At 41.8% G+C, this 14830-nt stretch overlaps 1 protein-coding gene across 3 annotated transcripts in view; it reads right to left on the reverse strand.

Annotated features, from left to right (window-relative positions):
- The window catches only part of LOC146617625 (filamin-A-interacting protein 1-like), a 60125-nt gene that overhangs the window by 10269 nt on the left and 35026 nt on the right, over positions 1-14830 (reverse strand). For all 3 annotated transcript variants that reach the window (XM_085372264.1, XM_085372263.1, XM_085372262.1), the window contains exons 2-4: positions 13723-13997; positions 8912-9085; positions 8062-8240 (exon numbers count right to left, since the gene is read on the reverse strand). In XM_085372264.1, the coding sequence (XP_085228390.1) occupies positions 8062-8240; positions 8912-9085; positions 13723-13997 (628 nt within the window). The remainder of the gene's footprint in view (positions 1-8061; positions 8241-8911; positions 9086-13722; positions 13998-14830) is intronic.

Consider the following 14830-nt stretch of genomic DNA (forward strand, 5'->3'; position numbering starts at 1 on the left):
GAAGGGAAGGAAGGAGGGGCCCCAACTCCACTGGAAATTAGGCATCACATTCCAAACAGCTCATTGGAGGACAATGAGAAAGGTGGATGTCGTGCTAAACAGCACTGCTCTGCTGGATGGTGATGTCATCCACCCATCCATATATGGACACAGAGGCCCTGCCCTTGTTTGGACACCAAAGTGGGGGGAGGAGGAAAGGCTCAAATCTTCTTCACTGTTTTGCTTTCCCTCTGGGGAAGGAGGCACGACTAGACAGCAGGTGACATGACTCACGTAACGTGTCCACTTTCAAGTTCAGATTTCTTTTTCCTCATCTTTACTTTGGCTCCAGTTTTAACCCTCTGCTACCCACCATGCAGCCCTGCAGCATTTCCACAGAAACAAGACAACAATGCAAGGCGGGAGTTTTTGTTTGGGAGAGGACAATGCCAGAGTTGCACAGCCTTTCTCATTATAATCCCCTGGTATCGTGCAAAGCGAAAGGACATAGATATAATAATATATTTCTCCATAGTGGCTAAAGGGTGGGTGTGGGTGTGTGTTCCAGACAGAAAAGGCCTGTGGTTTGCACTGCAGAGGCTGCTAAATGAGCCAAATATGAGCAGTGCAAAGAGCTAACAGATGCTTACAGCTCTTCATTATTCCAAATGCATGTGATACATAAATACCACAGGAACAAGAAGCCACACTGTACAGTAACTGCCTGTGTTTTGTGGCTTCGATACTTACACTTTTGTTGGATGTTTGTAATTTAGAGATCTGGGAAATTGCTTTCTCAGCTTTGTATTTTAAATGAATAAAAACCATGAATGTAATCTTTCTTTTTAAGTTCAGAAAAAGCAAATGCCTATCCTGCCATTCAGTGTAGGAAATACTAGAGGAAAATGAGGAAGTACTCTCATGTGATTAGGGATTAATATCACCAAGGACTTTTTAATAAGTTCTGCTCAAAGAGCTGATGCGTTATCAATTTCTCACCGAGATGTCCCTCAGCCATCTGAGAGATACAGACTCTCTGGTCACTGCCACCAGGCCTCATCCCACCTCAACATGCCTAAAATACCTCACCTGGGAGGTGTCCCGGTCAGATGCTGAACCACCTCCGCGGGTACCTTAAAGTAAAATAGGAGATCTACTCTGAGCTTCTGACCCGGTGTCTAAGGAGGAGTCCAGACATCCTTGACAGGAAGCATGCTCACATCCACAGTCTCGTTCTTACAGTCACTGGAAACATTCAATAACCAGTAAAAACCAAAGCTTCACCTTCAACGCAGCATTCGCATCATTACAGACTCTGCACCAATTCCTCAAATCCAAACATCTGGCAAGCAAATGTTTATTAAGGTTTAATTTTTTTTAAAATTCGCTTTTTTAAATAAATCTTGGTAAAATACAAAACCACATTTTGTAAGATTTAAAAAAAAAAAAAAAAAAAAAAAAAAAAACTGAGCCCATAAAGTTTTTACTGAAGGCCAGAGACTAAGAGCTCAAGTCTTTTTACAACGTCTGCCTAGTTCAAGACACTTCTGCCTTCACTTTTCACCTCCATCTTTTTGACCATCTGTGGTTAGCGAGCATAGCAATCCTGCTGCCAATGTTAGCTAAGAGCTCCACTCAGGTTTGAAGTGTCACTTCACCTGCTGTACCCCAGTATATGAAAAGCCCTGGTTTTAACCATCTTGGGAGTTTCCACTGCTTTGAACATCCATTTAGATATCAACCATCTATCCTGAGCCTACATGAGAAAAGCTCTGAGGCTTTTACACCATTTAGACTTAAAACAAATTTGTTTCAGATTAAAATCGTACCACGCATTCAAAAGTGCAGCTTTTGAATGCGTGTTTGCACATTAAAATTCTTCCCTTCCTCCCAAATTTTACTCTGATTGCTCCCCCATGCTCACAGGACACAGTATCTGTCATTGCTGCCTTGTTGGCAGATGATGGCTCTGCAGAAAGCCTCTCTCTGTGTTTGGGTCTATTCATAGCCTCAGCACTAACCGAAGCCTGTCACAGAGAAGGAAGAGAGCCCCAAACAACCATAAACCAGAGCATGGCTGAGCCCACAGCAAACATCGGGCCAGGAGATGCTGATCTCAAGCTAATAATAGTTGCAGTAATTACCATTAACGTGCTGAACAGACGCGTCAACAGGCACGCTTTGATACAGAGGAGGCACAGTTCATGTTCTGACACAAACTGGAAAATCTCCACCACTGTGAAATTACAGAGAATCAAACCTACATTTTTCTAAAGACAAGCCTGATTTATCGGTCAAAACGTCGATGTCTCAAACCACATTAACCCATAACCACACTGGGCTCAGGGCCCTCTGGGTGGTCATGACAAAAACTGACAAATCCATGTTGCCGAGACTGTTGGATTCCCCCATCAGGAATCGATGCAGATCGACGATATTATATGGATAACAGTTTTCCCCTTCATCAAAGCCACTGAAATTTGTATTTCTATAGTACATACCAGTCATGATGACAAGTCGTTTCCATAAATACATTTTTAAAAAATTAATGAAAATCATCCAGCAGGCAACAGGTCAAAACAAGAGCTGGAGCTTGGATTCTGTGAGGTAAAGTTAACTTTTACATCACAACCTTTTGGACATTTCTTCCTTCATTAGTTAATAAACATTTGGTTGGTTGCAGCCCTGGTTTGTTTTATTTTAGCCAAATGAATTAAATTTATTGCTTAGATCAAGTCTCTAAATGGCAGGTTTTTCGGCAAAACACTCAGCCGTAGCTCAAAGTAAATGGATGTAAACCCTGCTGGTGCACTGTGGTGGACATGTTTTCATTGAAGGATCTTAGCTTGTTTTTGGTGGGGGCCTTCCAGAGTCAACAGATTCATAAGCTGGTCTCTCGACACTTATTTTGTGTAGCTGTAGTGGTCTGTGACCGTTGTTACGCAAACAGAGCCTTGTAATCGGCCAGCGGGATCTCTGCTGGGAATGACATCATCAGGGTCGACATGTTGGTGATGCGAATCCACACGCTTACTGCAGCCAGCAGGAATGTGTTATCAGAGCAAGGGGAGAGGTGAGATCAGGGCGACGTTAGAGACACAGAGTCTGAAAACTTCCTAACGACCATGAAACTGAACCAACAGCTCTCTAAAAAAAAAATTGAATACACCTGAACATCTTCACTGTTATACTTCAGGTCTGTCCTTCAACCTGCAGACCACTGAGCAGGCACCACTGCTTCAGAGTTTAATTCATTTAGATGGTCTTTTCTCTTTTTTTGAGCCATATTCTGTTTACTTGAATGTTAATTTGCAGTAACATTCACTCTCTTTTAACTCTCGTTTAGGTCTCCTCCTCCACCATTTTCTGAGAAAACCAACAGTTAAATCAGTTTATCAGCTACAAACCTAAGTGAATCAGGTTTTTATGACTTTTCCTTTAACCTGCTGCATCTTAAGGAAGCTGATGAGAAAAAAGTGAATGAGGAAGAAAAAAAAGGAATGGAAAAGCCCCACAATAATGAAGACAGCCAGTATCACACATATTTATGATTCTTAAACCATCACTGAAAATATGAAAGCAAGCAGAAAGATGCTGCTATGAGCCATGCAGACAGATCTGAGACTCGGTGAAGCATTTCTCCACATTCGGGCTGTTAAGAGTTTTTATGGAGCATGAGGAGCAGCTGAAATCTTCTATTGTGCAGATCTTCTTATGCCATCTCTCACATTTGGGCTGTTTTGATGTTGGGTAATGGAGGTCAGTCACTGGAGCCATCAGCACGCCTCAAACAAAGACCTTATCAGATCACTGCACACGTTTTCTGATGCTCAGTTTGGGAGGCCAGAGTTAAACTTTCCAAACCAAACAAGCTCACGAGTGACAACCATTTTCCACCATGTATAAAACCTACTGTATCATCATAAATTCTGCTTTTATTTGGAGCATTCATAACCATAAGCAGCCCAGACGTGAATTACAATGTGCAAAATGTCATAAAGTCAGAATTTGAACCTTTTCAGTCATCATTTCCTTGTTTTTTTAAATAGTCTTACACAAGCTATTTAGTTGGATTTAGTGATTGTTGCAAACTGAAATAAAAAAAAAATTCCATTATGTAAAAGAAAAAAAAAAGAAAGAAAAAAATGTTCTTATTGTACAGATAAGGCCTCCAATCAGACTATAAGGATGGATGGAAAGACACCACAGTGCCACCCATTGCTTGATTTTATAACCAAAAGAAAGCTGCCATCATAAAATGTGCAGGTACAAAAACAGTTATCTGCTAATTACTGCCAAGAAACAGACCAACAGTTATATAAAAGTTGAGTTTCACTCACTAAAAATGAAGCACAGAAATCCTGTTTGTTCTTTTAGTACAACTATTTATGTAAAAATTCATATTTTTACTGACACGGGTGGCTACAGCTGCCCTGCTCGGCATCTGCTGCTTAATACGCCAATTCTTGATGATTTTTTTTTTTTGTTTTATTTTGTTTTTTTGTTTTTTAAAAAACTCATTTAACATAATTGTTATGAAGGAGGAAATCATTTATGGAGATCAAACAGTTGGAACCACTTTGTGAAGAGGCTTTTTTGAGCCACATTAAGTGTACTGACATTTTCATTTGGAGTAATATTCAATCTCTTTTAGCTCCAGTTTTGGTCTCCTCCGCCTCCCACACCATTTTCCAAGAAAAAAAAAAAAAGAAAAAAAAAAACAAAACAGCAAATGTTGTTTATCAGCTACACTGACTTTTTCCTCTTACCTGCTGCATCTAAAAGCAAAGCTAATGAGAACCAAGCGAATGAGGAAGACATTAATTTGGACATTTTAAAAACTGGGAGATTATGGGGATTAACTCACTTTTGCAGTTTTATGTCAGAAGCAAAGTTGCTGCTTTAACAGTATTTAAAGCAATGCAGCACATCAGTTCACATCAGTCGCTGCTGCGTGTTCTGTTTTTGCGATGACTCTGTAAGGCATGTTTCACCACCTTGCCTATCAGACAGCATCTAAAACCCCGCTCTAGGTTTTATCTGACCTGGCCAAATAAACATGCATCTGCAGAACACACGTTCTTTCAAGAACAACTCATCTCTCATCATCTTTTAAGAAACGTATCCCTAGAGTCTGCAAATCTTTCTAATCCCATGGAGTGAAAGATCACAGCTTGGTGGACTTCTAAAAATACAAACATTACACATAACATCAAATGATTTCAGCATCCGGCAGTGTTTGGTGTAATCGCATTACTTTTGTCATGATAGCTTGATTTCAAAATGTTTTAAAAATCCATGTGGGAGATGGAACAAAAAGGGGTGATGAGCACTTCTAGTTTGAAGAGTGTGGCTAGAAGCTGAAGCTGTTCAGCACAGCAAACTGAGCACAGGATTGAAATTTAAGTTTTTCTATTAAAAAGTTTGGGGTTTTCTTTAGCAGAGCTGAGCAGCTTCAGCTCATGATAACAATTTTTCTGAGAAACATCTGTGATGCAGATCCTTCCATTTGCTCTTTATTTTTTTGCAGAATACTTTGTGTGTGTGTGTGTCCATATGCACTTGCATCACTAACTTCAGGGTGAACTTCAACTGAACTTCAGGGCTTTTTCTGTAAGCCACATGACATCAAAGCTCAATAGAAAGCAACGCTGACCCTCTCTTAGCAATTTAGCTTTCATTTTCAGCAGGTAACCAAGGCAGATATGGACAGGCTTGTAAGCGTGATGATGCAGTCCCAGCTTTACTGCTTTCTACAGTAGAATCTCACCATTTTTCTGCTCCGTGGCCTCGTTTTCACCCACTTTACTATCAGCTTTGTCCCAATACTAAAAACTACTGAAAGAAAATTTGTGCAGATTCAGCTAGCTAATAAAAGCAGAAAAGCTTAATTTAAAAATCAACAAAGATCCAAACACCACACTGGGGACAAAGTTAACAGGAACACAGTTGATCAAACAAAGACAGAGAGGACGAGAGCAGCTAGGAAACAAGACACAGGTGGAAACAGTTAAGGTGGAGCAAACAATCAGAAACACAGGGTGAAAAACCAACAGAAACTGAATGTATATGAAAAAATATTCATAGTCACCCCTTAATTCAGGTCATGAAGTCTTGAGCTGACCGTTTTCCCCACCACCATCTAGGTGTTTTGAAACAGGATTTGACATGCAGAGAGGCGGATCTGACTAGAAACTGAGGTGACTGCGTGCTCATTGGATAAGAGCTTGTGATTTTCAAGTCATTAGCCAATGAGCATAACCCTCTGTCACTCTAAGGTAAAATTTATGTTGTATTTAAATCACACAGGCCTAGAGATTGGTTTGCGACCACCTGGCAACCCACTGGTTGCTAGGGGAAAAGCGAGTAATCAAGTGGTGGCCAGGGAGATTGCAGAGTGGTTTGTAGGCCTGTGTAACCAAAGCCATTAACTCATCATAATCGCTGGCCGTTGTGTTCCCATGAATAACTGGAGTTCCGATGAGCTGCCCCCTGCTGGTCATTTGATAGAATGCAGCAGCGCCTGAGAACAGATGGCCTGGATCAACTTTAACAGTGGGGTGTTTATTTTTTAAAAGAAAAGGGAGAGATTAATGCGCCACCTTCACAATACACAGCAAATTCAGGCATAAACAACCCATCTGAAACCACACCATGAACGCTTACAGCGAGTTTGCAGGTTTTAATTGAGCTGAATCCAGAACTGAAGTCAGAATCCTGCTCCTCACATACACGGTCTTAAATAATCAGGCAACATCTTATCTTAATGACCTTGTAGTACCATATCACCCCATTAGAGCACTTCACTTTCACACTGCAGGCTTACTTGTTGTTCCTAGAGCATTTAAAAGTAGAATGGGAGGCAGAGCCTTAAGTTTTCCGGCCCCTCTTCTGTGGAACCAGCTTCCAGTTTGGATTCAGGAGACAGACACTATCTCTACTTTTAAAATTAGTCTTAAAACTTTAAAACCTTTCTTTTTGCTAAAGCATGTAGTTAGGGCTGGATCAGGTGACCCCGAATCCTCCCTTAGTTATGCTGCAATAAGTGTAGGCTGCTGGGGGATTCCCATGATGCATTGAGTGTTTCTTCTTCACTAACTATGTGTTAATAGACCTCTTTGCAGTGAATCATACTTGTTATTAATCTCTGGCTCTCTTCCACAGCATGCCTTCTATCCTGTCTTCCTACTCTCTGCCCCAACCGGTCGCAGCAGATGGCCGCCCCACCCTGAGCCTGGTTCTGGCGGAGGTTTCTTCCTGTTAAAGAGAAGTTTTTCCTTCCCACTGTCGCCAAAGTGCATGTTCATAGGGGGTCATATGATTGTTGGGTTTTCACATATTCTATTATTGTAGGGTCTACCTTGGAATATAAAGCATCTTGAGGCGACTTTTGTTGTGATTTGGCACTGTATAAATAAAATTCAATTGAAAATTGAATTGGTTCGTGCGCTCTTGGCATCTTGGTACAGATGTTCCAAGCTGCTATAACTAACAAGGGCTTAGTTGTTAGTCCAATAATTTACAATAATCAGCAATGTGGGCATTTTATTAGCATTTTCATTATCAGCTGACGAGGCACAAAAGCTAACCTTCAAAATAAAACAGGAACTAACCTGAAGAAGGATCACAAAGGCAGAAGGGGACGCAAAGAGGCACAAAAGTTACAACGGGGCCGTGGAATAATGCAAAACTAATAAAAGCAGAGAAATATGAGTAGGCAGAGTAATGCATTACTTTAAAAAGCAATAAAGATTCAGTTGTTATAGATTATGTTTTTGGCTCACAAGACCACAAAATGTTGATTAAACCGCTGCTAAAAATAGTTCACAGCAGCTTATAAAAGGTGCAGTAATCCACCTCCAGCTTCATTTTAAACATCATAGTTTGAGCTGATTTTAAACGTTTTCTTTTATCTTCTTCAGGGACCACATGGCTTTGAGTTTTAGAGATGGACTCATTTTGTTGGTTTTGGCAGACTAACTAACTTTTTTCTTCAATATTTGAGACTGTTGAGCTCTTTTCATGCCAAAGTAAGCAATTGAAAAGGAAACAGGTACTTTTGTCCTGCCAGCCTGAACTCACCTCTCTCTCTCCTGCTCCAGCAGGTTGGTGAAGTCGTCACTCTTGTTGATGAAGTCGGTGTGCTTTTGCTTCTCGTTGTCCAGCTCCATGACGGTGCGGCGGTGGCATTTCTCAGCCAGCAGCAGCTGCTCCAGCATCCGTCTGTACGTATCCTTCTGTTTGTCCTCCAGACGGTCCAACTAAGGGCAAAACGCGTCAACACTCATTATGGACAACAACCCGCTCTCTAACATCGCATCTGCCAGCACAATATCACAAACCATTAGCCATGGTTATGGTGAGATTGTACTTGTGGGAGAGACTCTCTGCACACAATTCAAAACTTGTCACGCTTACTGCACATTTGTTCAGCCTTTCTTCCTCCACTGCACCCGCAGATTTCACCGAGCATGGAAAATCAGGTTTTGCTGCCATTCTGCTCACCAGAGAATCACTTTAGGATCTAATTTCAATATTTCTTTTTTTTCAAGAACTCCAAACCAAAGTTTTACAATAACTGTTTTATAGCTGGATATAAGTTTAATTTACTCTGTGTGTGTCTGACTGAGCACAGTGAGGACATTATTTCAAGCTGTGGTTACTCCACCTTCCTCTATAAATCATGTGTTGTCTCTGTATTCAACAGTCAAAGCTTCGACGTTTCCTTTTTAGTTTAGGTTCAGTTCACAGTCTCATTTACAACAGTGTATCATCAAATAATTGTTTTTATTATTATTATTTATTCCTAAAATAGCTCGGTACCTTTGAGATTAATGCACTTTTTTTTGCCACTGTGTGCTCTAATCCAGTGTAAAAAACTTGTAATTTCCTTTTAAATTATGAAATGAAAGTTATCAGTGTGCTCACTGACCTCAGCCATGGGCTTCTCGTACACATCATCTGTGCTGCTGCCACTGTGGGTGAGCAGGGCGTCTCTCTGCAGGGCCTGCAGGGGTTTGGTGGGCACAGCCGAGCCATAGTGGGCCTCCAGAGTCTCAGGACGGGTTCTCTCGGACTTCAGCAGCCCGATGATGTCCTCTCTGGCCTGAGGAGACACAACAACGAAGGCGTATTGCATACATCCACCTCATTCATATATTATACTGTGAATATTTCTTTTCAGAGGTTTGGTCAGCACTTCCTGACAGAGAGAGAGAGCTGAGACACTCAAATGAGACAAAGCTGACTCCAAATAAAACAGCATGCAAAAAGCTTTGCGTCAAAAAAAGCTTTGCGTCAAAAAAGCTGGAATGATGCAATAAAAATACAGATTATAAAACATATCACATGATTTGATCATTTTAATCTAAAATAAGCTCTCCAATAAAATAATAATGGATTGCATTTATATAGCGCTTTACAATTCCACTATTCATTCACTCTCACACACTGGTGTGAGTAGTCTGTCATTCTACCCACAGCTGCCCTGGGGTAGACTGACAGAAGCGAGGCTGCCATATTGTGCCATCGGCCGCTCTGGCCAACACCAGTAGGGTAAAGTGTCTTGCCCAAGGACACAACGACCACAACAGAGAGAGCTGGGGGATTGAACCAGCAACCTTCCAGTAACAGATGAGCTTCCCAACCCCCTGAATCACGGTCGCCCCAAATGCTAACGCAAAAAATAAAACATCATCAACTGCCATCAGCTTCAGTAACAAACATTAGACACAGCTTTGCATGATGCACAGTTCAAAATAATCGTTCTTTATTTTATACCAAGCCTTGGTGCAGCTTCTCTAGTCATCATTTGTTTAAAATAAAATAACTCCTCCCCTTTTAAGCTAACGTTTCTCTGATAGGCTGACCTTGTAAACAGAAGGTTTAAACAGCAAATGGGAGGGGCTTCTGTCAGTAGAAGGCAAAACTGGTCTCCATGACATGTATAAATAGAAAAACCCTGCAGGAATTATTTGCACATAGACTGACATCATTATTTGAAACTTTGGGCATGTTTAATACGAGCAGCCACTGTTTGAACAGCATCTGTTTGACAGGAACTAAGAGGCAGAGCAGATGCCCTTCTAGTTTTATGTGCAGTCTCATCCCTGACCTTCCAGGTTTGTGCCAGCAGAGAGCGCTGTTTCCTTCATACAGCATTTCATTTCACAGATCTACAGCTATGAAGCCTGCTTGGTTTATTAAAAGCATCACAATCACCTCTATTTTCACAGCACTGGAAATATACATTGATTTAAAAAGCTGTTTTTACGTTACAGCCATTTAAAACATCCGCACACCTTCACCAAAGAGGGCTCTGTAGTCTGCTGCTCCACCGTCTCAGTGTGTGCTGTGACATCTAATTCAGAGCCTGTGTTCTTACTTTGTATATCTCATACAGCTGTTATCGCAGCCAGCCGTGGATCCTGAAGATTATAGTTGTGATCTCATAGAAAGCATCAAATCTCTGTCCTGTTATTTTCTGTCTTTACCCTACATGTCACTAGTGAGCTATTTAGACCAACACATGGTGGTGCTGAGATGAGCAGGATAAATGTGCATAATAGAAGTCCAGAAAGTAAGCAAGAGAGGAACTAAATTAAAGGAGAAAGCAACAAGATCAAAAAGACAAGGAATGGCTGAAAAAATGCAGATAGGTTCACAAACTGACAAACAGTGAGGAAAAGCACAAAAGCACAGCAGAAGGACAGAAAGTCAAACTGCAGCGTGTGCAACTGAAAACAACCCGCCAAAAACTGCATTTCCCCACATGTCCACTCAAGACTGACGCTAAAAGTGAGTTACAGCTTTTGGGGCTGCAGATGTCTGGAGGAGCGTCCTCCTGTCAATCAAAGTAGCTACGCCCTGAACTTTAAGTAATGACAAAAACCAGGTGGATAAGTTTAAAAAAAATTGACCTCCAGAAAAATTAACTTTTGATAGAGACCACATGCAGCAGTCTTATTCATGTAAATATGTTAAAGTTAAACATCCCAACATGGAAGTCTATGGGGACTGCCACACAGTTGAAGCCGACCTCTACTGACCATTGGAGGAACTGCACTTTAACATCGGCTCGGTTTTTCAGCTCCCGGAGTTGCTGCTCAGTTAAAAATCGATATAACTCGGGATTCTGTTGCGGCTTGAAAGTTGACATTTGGCCACTCGATTGGTGTCCTAGCTGTAGCTGCTAGCTGTCTGCTGGGCTTCACCTCAGCTAAACTGGACCTCTGGGCTGTGTTTGTTCTGTCAGTGACTTTAAGAGCATTTTTAATTTCAGTCTTAATTTCTCAGAGATTAGAAAGCAGTGGATGACATCATAGTGGCTACACCCATCTTTTATTTACAGTCTATGGTTGAAATGCATAAATGAGACTTTATTTAAAAGGATGCTCTTGTCATGGTTAAAAATGTGCTTATTTAGCTTGAATCTAAAGCAAAGCCTGACCCTAAATAGGTCACCAGTAACCTGGCAACGTTCCTTTCTCAAACAGGAAGAAAAGGAGTGTGTATGATGGGGAGTATTTTCAGCAGCGGTTAATCCACATTTGATACTCCTGTGAGGTTGTATGTGGGTCTGGTTTAAATAAACTGCAGTGTGTGTGTTCATAGTGATGAAGTATCATATCACCCGAGGGAAGAGTGCGGCTCACTGATGTGTTTTTAATAGTTCTTGGACGATAACGGAGCTCAGAGGAATAAGATATATAAAGGTTTAATCCACAGTAGTGGCATATGATCAGCGTTAGTTTAGGTATATTTATGAGATTTGTCGACTTGGAGAAAACACATGATGATGCTTGTTGTATTTCTGGCTCTGTCATGCTGCAGCAAACTCTCCTTTTGTGTCTAAAATCTTGATCCGTTTTCTATTCCTGAGCACCTGACACGTGAAACAAAGCAGAAGAAAAGCAGCTCTTCCTGTGCGAGACATTGCTCTGTGCTGATTATTTCTCTGCCTGATGGAAAATATTCAACACGCCCAAACAGATGAGCAGGATGGAAACAGAGGGCGAGGCAGCAGCATCCTGCCTCTCCGGAGAGAGCTTTATAAATGTGCCTCCATTAGAAAATCATTATCAGAGTGGAACCCAGAAGCAGCTGGTGGGCTGTTTCCACAAAAATCTCACCCATCACATGCTGTGAAACATCAATATGTCTCAGCGATGATGAAAAACTCCACTGCATTTATGGCTTTCACATCCCCAAACAGCTTCAGGCAAAGAAAAAGAAAGGAAATAATCAACACTTCAGCTTAAACGACTGAGCTGTCAAATAAACACTACTGCACCATCTCAACCAATACAATTAATTATTAAGACAACTGATCCTACTGTAATCAAACTCAGCTGATTCAGTCAGGTGTCCAGCATGTTCTCAGAGGTGCTGCAGGTATAACGCCACAGCCATGGCAGACATTATTACTGTCTGATGGTATGATGGCTAAACCCGTACATGAAAAGATGTTGACACTGTTTCCATGCACGATTTAAGTTCAGTCAGACACAGACACACTAGGATTACCAGAGCATGTGCTTTTAAATATAATGAACACTTTTCAAGCTATGTGCATATTTACATTACATTACAGATAAGAGGAAAACAGCTGTCCAATGGCTAAAAGAAGCAGCAGAAAGAGTCTCCAGCTGGTTGTGGTATAAGCAATAAAAAAGCCCGGAGGAGATGGGCAGTAACCACTCTGGGAAGGCTTCACCTGGTGACCTCTCCTCCACCTCAGGGCTGGATCCATTAAAACCAAATGGAGTAATTAGGCGTCTTTGATGTAATGAAGCCCCACCGTTAACAGAATGCTTTTCTAACCAATCAGACAACTCAAAGAGCTTTAGACTATGAGCCACATTTAACTATACATTCATGCAACGCTGCACTCTTTAAGCACTTGATCTACTTCACATCCACAACCAATAAAGAATCATCACTTAACCTGGCATGCATGTCTTTGGACCTGTAAACAAGATTAAATAAATAAATGTGTACTTTATTGATCCTCGTGGGGAAATTCCTCTCTGCATTTAACCCATTCACCCTGTGAAGCAGTGGGCAGCCATTGGGCGCCCGGGGAGCAGTGTGTAGGGATGGTACCTTGCTCAGGGGTACCTCAGGGTAGCCGTTCAGTGGAACCCCCAACCTTCCGATCATGGGGCCACCACTCTACCTACTGAGCTATCCCTGCTCAAAGCAGGTTCAAAGTGACCACTCAGTCTTCGCTGTCTGTATTAATGAGCCACACCAGCGGCTTTGACAAACTACTTTTTGCCCCGTGAATGAGAACGAGTCAAAGGTTTGGTTGAAAATACACTTTCTTTTAGGGAACATGGTTAAATATGAATAACCAAATCGAGTTACTGAGCTTTCTCATTAAATAAGGACATTTCTTTGAACTTTAACCAGCCACCATTTGAATGCACGTATTCCCTCTCAGATGTAGTTGGCAGCGCTCAAGCCATCAGTTCATTAGAGATTTGCATGAAGTTGGTTGCCAGACACATAAATGTGTACAGATGGTGTGCAATAATATGCATGTGAACATACGTATGAACATGTGATCACTGTACAGTATGGAAATGTTCATGACCATAATCACAAATGTGCAGTTAAATTAAATCAAATCAAACTGGAAAAAATGGGAAAGGGTGATTTTTCAATGCAACTGCTGCAAGGGGCAAACAAAAAGGGACAAATTTACAAAAATATGTCACATGACCTTGATGTCATTCATACCTGAACTTCTCCCTCCATGACTCCTAGCAGGTGAAGCAGGTCCTTCTTGGACAGATCTGGTGTTGCTGGCTTCTGGCTCTCTGCAGCTTTCTGAGGTTTCTTCACTGAGCCCGACACCCCCGTCCTCCCATCCTTCTCCTCTCGGTGAACTTTCATCTTCCTCTTCGTCAGCTCCGACATGTTTTCATCTTCCTGCTTGATGAAACCTTTACTGGGCTGGATGTGTCCATCATCTGGACCTTCCATGGTGCAGGTCCTGGATCGCATGTTTTTACCTGTGGGAAAGGGGGAAAAAATGGAGACCATTAAGTTTAAAAAAAAGACCCAAGGAAGCCAGATGTTTGTCTTTTTATATCAGTGTTGGGTTTCAGCTTGTAAAGATTTAAAAATGGTAAAAATGGCCTGCATTTGTATAGCGCTTTTCTAGTCCATAGGACCCCAAAGCGCTTTACACTACATTCAGTCATTCACCCATTCACACACACTTTCACACACTGGCGGTAGCAAGCTACATTGTAGCCACAGCCACCCTGGGGCGCACTGACAGATGCGAGGCTGCCGGACACTGGCGCCACCGGGCCCTCTGACCACCACCAGTAGGCAAACACGGGGTTAGTATCTTGCCTAAGGATATTTGGCATGCAGCCAGGATGCAGCCTGGGATCGATTAGTGGCTGACCTGCTCTGCCACCTGAGCTACAGCCACCCCATTTACTTGGCTTGAAGGTTTGCTTTGGACACCTACGACATTAACAGGATCATTGTATTTGCAGCTCAGCCTCAAATTCCAGCTGTATGCACAACAAAGACATTAGCAAGTGATGAAAGCATGACAACAAAATAAAGGCAGTGAAATATTAACCATGATGGATTACCCAGCTCACCTTTCAGAATTTCAACCACTGCAAAGATGATTTTCATAGTATTCAAACTAACTGGCAGCGATGCAGCAGCTGCCTGGAAAGTCCAAACCACTAACTGTATATAAAAGATGATCATGGCCACCAGACTACAGATCACCCAGTGGCTTGTCGAACGACATTTGGAAGGCTTCTCAAGTTTGACGTTTTGGCCGTCATATAGCGGACGCCTTCAGTGATGCACAGCA

Source organism: Diplotaxodon limnothrissa, linkage group LG15 (assembly GCF_057381915.1).
Source record: "Diplotaxodon limnothrissa isolate DT_005_m linkage group LG15, D_limnothrissa_male_GT1.1, whole genome shotgun sequence".
Classification (NCBI taxonomy): domain Eukaryota; kingdom Metazoa; phylum Chordata; class Actinopteri; order Cichliformes; family Cichlidae; genus Diplotaxodon; species Diplotaxodon limnothrissa.